The sequence below is a fragment of the Cervus elaphus genome, chromosome 22 (assembly GCF_910594005.1).
Source record: "Cervus elaphus chromosome 22, mCerEla1.1, whole genome shotgun sequence".
Classification (NCBI taxonomy): Eukaryota; Metazoa; Chordata; class Mammalia; order Artiodactyla; family Cervidae; genus Cervus; species Cervus elaphus.
This window is the reverse complement of record NC_057836.1, coordinates 35,623,379-35,636,062: the sequence shown is the minus strand read 5'-3', so window position 1 is coordinate 35,636,062 and position 12,684 is coordinate 35,623,379. Positions and strand designations below refer to the sequence as shown.

Below are 12,684 nucleotides of genomic sequence, written 5' to 3'. Positions count from 1 at the left end.
TTCAGTAAGATCACAGCTAGTAAATCAATTTAGATCTCTGATTCAAGGCCTATGTTCCAACCTTCTAAATTTTATCGCCTCCTAATTAAAGGATTAATCTCTACAAATGATTTATTTCCTAGCCAAAATTTAGAGATTGTTGTAATTCTGCTTATCATATTGCCTTTCCCCCTAGAGTGCTTAGATAGATTTTCTTTATGCATATTGTCTTCTGAGGCAATTTCTTAAAAAATAAATCTTCTGTCTTGTGTGTTTATCAACTGGAGTTAATGCTCTCGCCTCTCCCCCTGGCCTGAGGATGCTTGGCAATGTCTGGAGACATTTCTGGTGGTCCTGACTCTGGGAAGAGTCCTACTGGCATTTAGAGGGTAGGGACCAGGGATGCTACTAAATATCCTGCAATGTACAAGTCAGTCCCCACAGCAAAGAATTATCCAGCCCCACATGCCAATGCACAACCCATCTGCCAATGCAGAAGATGCAGGAGAAGCGGGTTCGATCCCTGGCCCAGGAAGACCCTCTAGAAGAGGATATGGCAACCCAATCCAGTATTCTTTCTTGCCTGGAAAATTCCATGGACAGAGGAGCCCGATGGCTCCAATCCATGCGGTCGCAAAGAGTTGGACACAACTGAACACCGCACAAATGTCAATAGTGTTAAGACTGAGAAACCCTGTTCTGTCATAAGCCTGTTTGGATACTGGTTTATATTATAGCTCTGAATGCACATGCATAGAAGATTTCCCACAATACCTCTATAACCTGTCAGTTTTACCTACTGCATTATACAGAGAACAGAACTTCCTTTTTTTCCGTGGACAAATGGGGACAGTTCTTCCAGGCATAGCACCCAGGGACAGAGTCTCTGTTTTTTTAGGCTGGACCTGAGCTAGAAGTTGTGGGGAAAGCTGGGTATGATTTTGCAAAGGAAGCTCCCAGAATAGGGAGGAAAGAATCCTGCAGGGATTTCAGCACTGGAGGTGTGATAGAGAGGCTGGTGGGAGATAGAGTTGGTGACCATAGCTGTTCATCATTAGGGATCATACCTAAATGAGTATTAAAAGCTATAGGAAAGCCTGTATTAATCTCCTTTTCCTTCTGTACCCTTTTTACATTTGACATGGTAAGTGATGAAATCCATTTGATTGAAAATGGATTTGATCTTGCAGCCCTGGCCCCCTTGAAATTTTGGCCACATGTGTTTAACTGCAAAAGTCGAATGAAAGCTAGAACCTGGGGTTTGTTGTGCAGCGTGTGTCACTTAGATTTAAAAGTAACTTTGCTGTGTCTAAGACCAGGATGAAATTTTAATTTGCAAGCCCTAGTGTGCATTTGTGAAGGCTTTGGTTTGTCACCTAGTGGACAGCAGGTCCACATTACAAAAGACCCAGACACACACAGTAGCATGATAACAAGCCTCGCGGGGAGTGGGAGATTGAGCTGCCAACTCCTGAGGAAGCTCCACGAATGTGGGTAGGGTCATTGTCCCAGAGGCAGCAAATTCTCATGGCAGCTGGCAACCAACTGTGGTTGAATAAAGAAACAAAAAGCCTTTTATTTGCTGCAGACCTCCCTGACTTCCTGGACAAAAATATTCTGTTTTAAAAAAAAAACAAACTGATTTTCAAAAAAAGTAAGACTTTTTTGAGGCAAGAGCTGGACATGACTGAACATGTATACATGCATATTATATATATATAATATGTGTGTGGGGGTGTTAAAGCTGCTTCAGTAATGTCCAGTTCTGTGCAACCTATGGACTGTAGCCTGCCAGTCCCCTCTGTCCATGAAATTTTCCAGGCAAGAATACTGGAGTGGGTTGCCATGCTCTCCTCCAGGGAATCTTCCTGACCCAGGAAACCAACTCACATCTCCTGCAACTCCTGCCTTGCGGGTGGATTCTTTACCCCTGAGCCACCAAGGAAGCCCTATATATGATATATATTGCAATTTTTTCTAAGTTCAAATCATTTGAATATACAGGAAAAAGAGGAAGTTAACAGATGTCCAACATCTATGAGTTATTCACATTGAATATATTCTGATATTTTACTGTAATAAAAAAGATCGATGAATAGCAGAAACCAGTCAGTCTTTATATTGCTCTACATTTTGTCTTCCTACTGGGTGTCCAATGTTTTCAATTTTTTTTCCCTAATAGTTTTTTTAAATCAGCAATTCCATATTGAGTTAATTGTGATTAAAGTTCAAGGCCAGCACACAAGAAGTTCTCAGTTGTACTCATAGTTTCAAATATATCTCAATGGCAATCTGTTGCTTTCTAAGAAACCATAAAAAAGAAATAACTTAATTGTTACAGTAGAAAAATGGCATTAATAAATACTCTTATTCAAGCATGTCCAGTATTAAAAAAATTTATAGACTAACACCTCAGATCAGGGGAATTATTTCAGAGTCAATAGGATATATGTTTACTTCTTTTCTCATATGAAACATTCCTATTAGGAATTTTAAAAAATCCTTCCTAATACTATTAAACTGAAAATGAGGAAAATTTAACCTCATATTGTTCAAGTACAGAATTTGTTGATTATATTAAAACTATAGCTTTGCATGAGATTTGACAGCCATCTATCAATAAGAATGCTAATTATGATACCTAGAATTTATTACACCCTAAATACATGCCAAACAGTGTTCTGAATTACTTACATAAGTATGCTCAGTGGTGTCTGACTCTTTGTGACCGCATACTTAGCTCTTTAAAATGTATCCACATGAAACTCTATTTCCATTAAGTTTTCCTTTTTGCATGTAAACAACTATGTTCTCTCAGTTCTTTTAGAACCATTTCTGTTTTTCATCATTCCCCCTTTGCCATCATTAGTTTGATCATTGTTCTTATAACTGAAATCTTCTCTATATTACCATCTATTCTCTTTTTTTCTTATAAACACTTTTGGGTCCTAATTGAACCTTCTTTAGCATTCGCTTATCCGCCCCCACCCAAATTAATATCCTATTAATCTCTTTCCTTTCAGTACCAACTTTTTCTCTAAAAACAATTAATGTACACTCTCTCCTTCAATTTCTGAATCAACTGTCTTCTCTTCCACTATTTGCCATCTTCCTATCATTTCCTGATGACCTAATTGTTAAATCCAGTGACCTTTTCTTATTTCTCATTGCCTTTGACCCTTGTGTAATTTTGATGTTTTTTGTTACTCTCTTCATCTTTAAATTACTGTCTTCCTTAATTTTGGATCACAGTACACCTCTAGCTCTCTTGTACTCTCTAGCCTTTTAAAATGTTTTCTCATTTTCATATCCCATAAACAAAAACCATCTGAGATTCTTTCCTTGTCTTCATCAGAACACAAGCATCCAATTCCTCCTTCCAAAGTTTCTGCTTCTGTGTTTAATGAGACCATCCTTTCCCAAGGATGACCACTGGCTGGAAGCTTCAGCCTGATACTTAATGTTGCCATCTCCTTCCTATTGAGTCCCTCTAGTTTCCATTCTTTCATCCTTTCTACTCTCACAACCATTACTCTAATTCAGACTCATAGCACTTCATGCCTGAGTTATTGCAGCTTCCTCCTAGGTGGTCTTCCTACCTCTAGTCATTCTCTCCTCTTCAGTTCACCCACTGTATCACTGCTAAGACCACTTGTCAGAAATCACTGCTTTGAATATTTTCTCCCCTACCCCAACTTAAGATCTCCACAGTCCTCCATTGCCTGCTAGCTACAATCCAAACTCCTTAAAGCTTTTCGGAGAGCTCCCAGTTTATCTCTAGCCGTATCTTGTATTCCTCTACATACTGCTATTCATCTTTAAGCAATTTTTTTTAAACTCTGGGGTTCTCTGTCCATGCCTTGGGAAATGCCAATCTCCTGCTGCCTTACTGTATTGAATAGTCAAGGCAGACTCAGTATCTGCATTAATTAGAAAGGCTTCCCTCTCATTATCCTTATTATTAAAAGTTCTCTCTCTGTTTTGATCTCTTTGTGCCACTCTTGTGGCTTTTATCATGTGTTAATTTGTCTGGTTATTTAAGTTCATGTTTTATCTCATACTATTTTGCCAACTAGACGGTAAATCACCTTCCTTCTGTATAAAACTCTCCAGTGCCCCCTCATAGCTTTCTGAATAAAGTTTAAACTCTTTACCTGGGTGTTTGATTCTCGCAATGATCTGTCCCCTACCTGCTTCTCTTCTTACAGCTCCATATTCATCTGTATACCCCAAAGGCCCAGCCATTCCAGGCCTACTATTTGGGGCGGGGGGCGGGGGTGGGCTGCACTAGCAGCCTGTTTTTTGTGTTTTTCTCTTTTGCAGCATGTTAATATTTGTTCTGCAATCAGGAATCGAAACCACATCCCTTGCACTGACAGTCTTAACCACTGAACTGGGGAAGCCCCAAAGCCCAGCCATCCCAATCCATGTGTCATCCCGCAAACACTCCAGATACTTTCATGCCTGTTTGCCTTTGCTCATCCCATTTTATCTGTCTGGTATATCTTCACTCATCTTATTGGCCACGGATGCCCCTCTTTCAGTAGTCTACCCAGGTGCCACCTTCTTTAGGATGCCGTCCCTGATGCCCCAGCCCATGAGATACATATCTATCCTGCTTCCTTGGTACCCATGCATTGCCTTTGTTCATATGCTGACCTGTGTTTCCTAGAGGACCATGAGTTTCCTGGGGGTTGCAACACTTTCATCTTCTCACCTATATTTTCAGTACCTAGCCCAGGGGCTCTTGATGAAGTGAAATGAGGCAGGCTTGGCATGGGGAAAGCCAGCTGGTTATGTAGGTAAGTCTCCACCAGGTGGCATTTACTTAGGTGAATTCACCGGCATTTACTTAGGTGAATTCACCATGACTCAGGGCCTGCCTCTCAGCCTGAAGGCCTGGGAACTTGGCTTAACAAATCGTGAATAGATCCATCTCATAAAGGTAGAAACTTGTTATCCACACTCACAGAGGCTGCTCTGTGAAACCAGCACCCCTAAGCACTAGTTATGGAGTGAGTGGACTGGACTTTTGCTAGCATTGACCCTGACCTGGGGACTCTGCCTTTGTTTGCATGTCACACAGGAAGCCAGTTCTCCTCCTGTGTTGGCGGCCAATCTATTTTACTTCACAATGGCTAATCACGTGAGTTGTGTGTGGATTGTACTAGCTCGCCTCCTAAAGAACAAACAACCTCACTTCTCAATTATTGGGGAGAAGTGGGCGCACTTTCCTGTAGCTTCTGTGAGTTGATTAACCCACACGTAAAAAGTCTTTAGTAAACACCGGTGTCATATGATCAGGCAGTTGCTGATTAGATAAATAAATGCCACTAGATAGAAGATTATTTGAAAGTCTAACCGTGGCAAAGTAGCATAAGACATACTGCACGTGATGGCATCACTGGAAAACCGTATTTCTCTTAAAAGTTTCCTTTACCTCTTTTGCATGTTTCTAACTATTTTCTTCGCATGCTTCTTGCCATCAGCACCGCCAGGCACTGGGACCTAACCAAGCACTTTGCAGACTGAGCTTTCTCTCTGTCTTCTCTGCCTTGCTTGTCTCTTCTGCTGTTCTGACTGCTGTCACCACAAGCTTCCCCATCTATTCTGTTTCCAAAAGCAGTTTCATTTCTTCTACTTTCTAAGTCAGAATATGCCTTGATGCTCACCTCTGAGGTGCCTGGGCTCTGCCAGTATCTTCGATGCCGCGTTTAGTGCTTGCCCATCTCTGACTTCCGCCCTTCTCTCAAGGTGTGTGTTCTGCTTTTTTAATTTTTATTTATTTATTTTTTTGCTGTTCAAAGCAAATTTATTTATTGTTCCTAATCAACACTATTAATAAATCCAGGATTCTGTGTTTTATGGATTTTTCTTAACCACTGGATAGGTCAGAATTAGAATACATGGTGAGCAGTGGGGTATGAAAACATTTGATTTTCAAGGGAGTCATATTTTTCCATCAGTTACACTTCAGAATATTTTACTATGTATTTTCCCCCTACTCTTTCTGATTTTGAATTTCACTGTTTTGTAACTGGTTAAAAAAAACAAACAAACTGGTATTCCGCTATGGAGAACAGTATGGAGGTTCCTTGAAAAACTAGGAATAAAATTATCATATGACCCAGCAATCCTGCTACTGGGCATATACCCTGAGGTGTATGTTTTAGAAAGAACTCTGAATAAAGGAAAAATACCAGATCCCCCATCCATGTGATGTTAAAGTCAGCTTACAAGAAGAAAACCAGCCTTTTCATAACAAAGTACCAAACTATTAATAATGGATCATGTACACAAAATTAGAAGCATTCTTTTCCCTTTGGTAGTGGTGATTTTTACACTCACATCATATCATGCAGACTGGCTACGTAATTCCAAAATTCAGCACCACTATGGTTCTTTAATCTAACAAGAAAAATACATTCCTTCTCAATTTAGGATATCTTGATTCTAATTTCTGACTTGTTGTGAACTTTTTATTATTTTAAGTGACAGAGATTACTACCAATTTTGGTGATTTTATCTTATAAAAACAAACTACTAAGACTAGAAATTTTTCTGTCACATAGTAATTTTTTTCCTCTATTTGTCCCTACATATTTTCACATCTGGAGGAGGACTTGTCAACCCACTCCCATATTCATACCTGAAGAATCCCATGGACAGAGGAGCCTGGCGGGCTATGGTCTCCATAGAGTCACAAAGAGTCAGACATGTCTGAAGTGACTTAGCATGCACATGTTCACATAAACACATTCACATAAAATAAATTATTCACATTAAACAAATTGTTCACATAAATGCATTGTAGCACTGTGCTAGTCATTCAGAAAGTACAGTCACTTACCAAAGAAATGAAATAATATCTGCCCTCAACTTGTAAGCACTTACTATGGGTATGCCAATCTCTGTGCAAAGTCTTTTACATACTTTAAATAAAATCCTCAAACAACCCTCCAAAGGGTTTACTCCTTAAACAGATTTCCCCATTTTATAGATGAGTGCATTGAGTTTAATAACTTACCCAAGTCCCAGTTCTGGAACAGAGTAGAATTTGAAGCTGGACTCGCCTAGCTTCCTTGTACACATTCTTTCCCCTGTAGGGCTTTTCCTTCCTGGGTGAGTTGATTGTGTTTTCAGAAGGTTTTATGGAACTCCCCCCACACCACGACGATGCACAATGAATAGTAACTTTCTTATATTTCATCCTTTTCATTCTGTCATTTTTCCCCTGATGGAAGAAAAAGTGATTTGGGGATATTATACATGTGGCTTTATCAGTCTATGTCAGTCCTGGGATGCCACATAGAAAATGTGCTATTAATATATGACTTCAAAAAAGTGTGTCCTAGCACAGTTATGAAGAAATAGATCTTTAGATGCCGAAAAGAGTGTTTGGAAACCGTGAGTTTGCTGTACAGTTTGACTTTGTGCTTTTACAGCTGATGAGGAATATGAAGATGGGATTGAAAGGACGTGTGACACTCTTCTCATGTGCATTGTGACTGTCCTGAACCAGGGCCTCAGGAATGGCGGAGGCGTGGGTGACGTGCTAAGAAGACCATCAAAAGATGTAAGCTGGAGAAAAATAGTTTTTCACGGAGCACACAATCGTTTTTTTTAACCTTTCTTAACAGCATTTACAACCCAGTTTTTGTTTATAGGCTACTCCATTTTATGTTGTATGCTATAAAAATATAATGGTAGCTATTGAAAGCAACCCATTGTATAATAGAATTCCATAGAAATAGCAAATGTCCTAAAAATCTATATATGTTAGTAGGTCATGACATCTTACCAACTTTGAACTGTATATTGTATGACAGATACAAAATCATGACTTCTGACTTTATGGAGGAGTTTGATGGTTACATAAATAACAGAAACCAGCTTGTCTCTTGTCTCTCAGTTTTCACAAGCGTGGAGATTTACTCTTTGCCTCCAAATAGGGACAACCTCCATTATTTGTCCAAAAGGAATATCCAATCTAAACAGATTCTAACAGGATTTCGTGTATTAAAATGGCAAGGCTGAAAAACTTCTCGTTGGTGGCAGCATCTCAAGTTCCCCCACTGGGAGCTTGAACAAGTTCAGTCCTCTAACTGGCCAGCCATCTCACGTTGTCCATCCATCTCATGTTTCTTCATCTATGAAACACCTAAACTATCTGATCTCTAATGTGCATTTTAATAACATTTATCAAGTAGAAATAGGCTTGAATTGAATGTACTTGACCCTATAAGGCCTAGAGCAAAATCTCCTTCAGAAATGGACAGACCGTTAGATGATACTCAAATCTCCAGTCTCTCTGACCTTTGGAAATGGCATTTGTTTACCTTCTGGGTAGCTCCTGGGATAGGAGCACACTGCACCAAAATACATTTAGCATAATTACATGTCAAGTGATTTTTAATACGTGATAAATCCCTCCTTTGGAGAAGAAAAGTACAAGTGCATGGAAGGAGTCTGGGGACAGACTGGAAAGTTTTCCTCACAACACTTATAAAGTAAACGAAGATAGAAAGTAGGTCTTATTTTTTCCAACTTAGAATACTATTTATAGTCATTGAGCAAACAATTATTGAATATATACTTTCTGCTAGACAATATGCTAAATCAACATGCCTTGAAAATATGAGTTTGTATACATATACATGATAGAGGGTTTTTTTTTAATGTTTTTAAAATGTTTTATTTCAGGAACCCTTATTTGCTGCCCGTGTGGTATATGACCTTCTTTTCTATTTCATTGTCATCATTATCGTTCTGAACTTGATTTTTGGGGTTATCATTGATACTTTTGCTGATCTCAGAAGTGAAAAACAGAAAAAAGAAGAAATCCTAAAGACCACCTGCTTCATCTGTGGTAAGTGTTCTCAAGATACTAAAATAAGAGAGAAAGAAACTGCCCAGTAGAAAGGAGGAGATGGAAGGATTTTTTGTTTGTCATGCCTTGGGAAAAATTATTTCAAAATGAAAGCTGGACAAAATTCAGATTATGTAACTGAGCATTGGACCGGGATACTCTGCTTCCAGAAATAGAAGAATTACATCCCAAAGCTCTCTTGTCATTATTTCTGCCATTTGTATGATTCTCTAACTATAGCATGTGTTGCAAAATGCCAGAAGGTTCCACCAACTGGCAAACAGATTTTTCATCACAATAACATATTGATTAAACAATAGAATGATTTTTATTTTATTTTGGTAGATTATGAATCCACAGATGAGTTTTCCAGCAGCTTGAACTTCTTACTCACTGGCAGCACTTCGTCTTCGATTCTGAGTTGTGCTTTCTCCCAGTTTCTGTCTGCCTCTCCCCATCTCTCACACCCTGTCCTTTTCTTCTTCCTCTCTCAGACCCACCCAACCTTCCTTTTGTCCTCATTATTTCCTTTGGCTCCACCCTCTGCTTCATAGACTTCAGCCCTTTCTGGCTTTAGTTGTCCCTGTAGCTGGCTTAGTCACCCTAGGATCCGTTCCCCTCCTTTGCTTTTATAGAAGCTAAAACATGGATGCAGTTTTGCTTTCTTATTTTTTTTTGCCTGGTGCGCCATGTGACATGTGGAATATTATTCCCCAACCAAGGATTGAATCCATGCCCCCTGCAGTGGAAACACAGTCTTAACCACTGGACTGCCAGAGAAGTCCCCCTTTCCCCTCCTTGAATAATCACCAACTCCTGGTGATACTCAACGTCTATTTTTCCATATTGAGCTGAAGTCACAAAATAAGCATAAGGGCTTCAGCGTTTATTAAAGAGTATAAAACATGTATTCTGTATAACTTAAACTGCACCCTCAATAATCCCCTTCCTCCCTCAGTTCACCTTTTCTCACCTCGTTTCCCTGAATGGCTCTTCCAAGCCTTTCCAACGTCACTCCAACAGGTGGAAGTGTGCCGGATGTTAACCTGTAATAATGAGCTGTCTTCCAAGGAAACAAACACAAATTCAACATGCCCTTCTCCAGGGTGTCCTCAATCTATTGTGAAATATTGAAGAAAAAAAAATACCATTGCTGTCTAATGCATTAAGGGAAATGATAGAGAAGTTTAAAGGTTGTTAACATTTCATTGGGCTGTAGTAGAGGGCAGATGAGAAAGTCAGGAAAGGTTTCCTGGAAGAGATGGTGATGGAGCTAATGGTAAAAGATGGAAGGGAGAGAGCCATATAAAAGCGGGCAGAAGTAGAGTGGCATGGAGAAGTGGCAGAAGCATAGGGAAAGGCGTGGAGAGGAGAACAGACGAAAAGAATCTTCATTTCCTATAAACAGTTTGATGTTGCTAAAGTGAAAGTTTCAAAGCAGGGTATGCCAGCAAAAGAGACCGGCCAGGCCATGTGTGACCTCTTATATTAAAAAGTTTGGACTTCATATTATAGTTTTATGGAAGATGGTGAATCATTACAGAATTTTAAGTAGAAGATACAGGGTGTAATTATTATTTTCAATCACTGAGGCAGCTATGGGAAGTTGTTCATCGGGGAATAATATTGGAGGCAGAGGAACCAGGTAGAAGTTTATTGCCATTGTCCATAAGAGGTAAAGAAACCTTGATCCAGGACAGGTAGTGATGGCACTATTCAGGGTAATGGACAGAGTTAAATATTAGAGAGGTAGAATCTGCCCACCAATGCAGGAGATGCAAGAGACGCAAGTTCAGTCCTTGGGTCGGGAAGATGTCCTGGAGTAGGAAATGGCAATCCACTCCAGTATTCTTGCCTGAAAAATCCCATGGACAGAGGAGCCTGGTGGGCTACAGTCCATGGGGTCGCAAAGAGTAGAACATGATTGAGCATGCATAAGCACACACAGAATCCTTAAATCTCAGTGGTTTGTAATGGATATGAAAGAATGTGAGTGCCTGGGTGGATGGTAGTACCAAAAGTTGAGTTTGAGAATGGAAGAAGAAAAACAATTTTAGGTAGGCTTAGGCTGAATTTGGCTTTGAAAGTACTGAAAATGAGGTGTGTTCTAAGTTGGACCATAAAGAAGGCTAAGCGCTGAAGAATTGATTCTTTCGAACTGTGATGTTGGAGAGGACTCTTGAGAGTCCCTTGGACTGCAGGGAGATTAAACCAGTCAATCCTAAAGGAAATCAACCCTGAATATCCACTGGAAGGACTGATGCTGAAGCTCCAATACTTTGGCCACCTCACCTGATGGGAAGAGCTGACTCATTAGAAAAGACCTTAATGCTGGGAAAGATTGAAGGCAGAAGAAGGGAGAAGCAGACGACAGAGGATGAGATGGTTGAATGATGTCACCTACTCCAGGGACATGAGTTTGAGCAAGCCCCGGGAGATGGGGAAGGACAAGGAAGCCTGGCATGCTGCAGTCCATGGGGTCGCAAAAAGTTGGACATGACTGAGCAACTGAACAACAACTGAACACCCCAGTGGGATACACCCAGCACAGAGGTGAACATATATGTCTGAGCCTCAGAGAAGAAGACAGTATTGGGGAGTCCTCAGCCTGAATGGGATAGAAAAAGCTGGAGTGTGGAGGAAGGCTTCCAAGTAAGAGGAGGAGACAGTGGGGTTCAAGTGGAAAACAGCGGCATTGAAAACCTGAAAGAGAAAGGGGATCACATACACACAAGAACTATCCAGGATGAATGGTGTGAGGACAACCAGGCACAGAGGGCATGTGAAAGTGAAAGGAGAAAGTAGCCTTGGGGAGAATATAGCCTTGGGAAGACTATAATAGATTGTCAACTGTGCCCAAGCAGAGAAGGCTGGTAACATGAATTGAAACACACCTTTGAATTTCTTGTTTAGGAGGTTTTGGAGTCTTAGGAGTTTCCATGTGGATAAGGCCAGGGACCAGATTGCACAGTGCTGGGGAGGGACTTGCTGAAAGGAAATGACACAAAAAAGAAGAGTCTTCTCTTTATATGTCTAGATTAGATGGAAGAACGCAAGATTGACATGGCATCGGGAAGAAGTCGTACAATAATTGGGGGATTTGAGAAGAGAGTTGTTATATATTAACAGAAGGGTGAGCCTCACAAAGGAAGAAAGATAACTGCCTTTGAAGAGTTTCCTGTGTCTCATGGTCTTGCCTTTATCCTGCTTCCTCAAAGCCTTTTTCTTCACAGTCACGATGACTGTTGTGTCAGAACCCTGCTTCCAAAACATGGGCTCTTTGGAAAAATCTGTCAGTAGAATGTGAACCTCATCCTAAGGCATGATCCTGTCTCCCCGATTCTAACAAAAAAGCGTGAACAGCAAAATAAGTGCATCACTTCACCCCCATTCCTGCTCCTCTGAGCTTTCCCTTCAATATCAAAATTCTCTCTGGCTTTTCAAAGTTATCAAAAAGCTTGTAACCTATAAATTCCTTAAAATATCACATTAAGCTTCTGCCCCAGATTGAAGTGTTTGTCTTAAACCTCATCATGAATTTCCTGCTGACCTTTTCTTCTAGTTCAGGTTGCACATTCCCTGGGTCCATCACAAGGTCTCAGACTCTCTCCCAGCCCATGATTTTATCATTGACTCCTTGTGTCTCCCCTCTGCTGTCCTCTTGAACACTGCTCTGTGCAGTTTATTGCCAAATATGTAGCCAAGGCTCCAGCCTCTCTCCAAGCTTTCATCCTTTGTTTTCCATGGTTGATTGACATTTTAAAAGGTATGACTTCCTGGCAGCCAATTTCACCGTGTCTGCGAACCAGTACATCATGCCTCTCCATCTTCTTCTT

General features: G+C 40.4%; 1 protein-coding gene across 3 annotated transcripts in view; it reads left to right on the top strand.

Annotated features, from left to right (window-relative positions):
- ITPR2 (inositol 1,4,5-trisphosphate receptor type 2) overlaps positions 1 to 12,684 on the top strand; it is a 563,379-nt gene that overhangs the window by 479,392 nt on the left and 71,303 nt on the right. For 2 of the 3 annotated variants that reach the window (XM_043881798.1, XM_043881799.1), the window contains 2 exons: positions 7,425 to 7,555; positions 8,683 to 8,848. In XM_043881798.1, coding sequence (XP_043737733.1) covers positions 7,425 to 7,555; positions 8,683 to 8,848 — 297 coding nt within the window. Of the gene's footprint in view, positions 1 to 5,065; positions 5,126 to 5,628; positions 5,717 to 7,424; positions 7,556 to 8,682; positions 8,849 to 12,684 lie in introns of those variants that run through there. The other variant, XM_043881800.1, reaches the window with a different exon arrangement.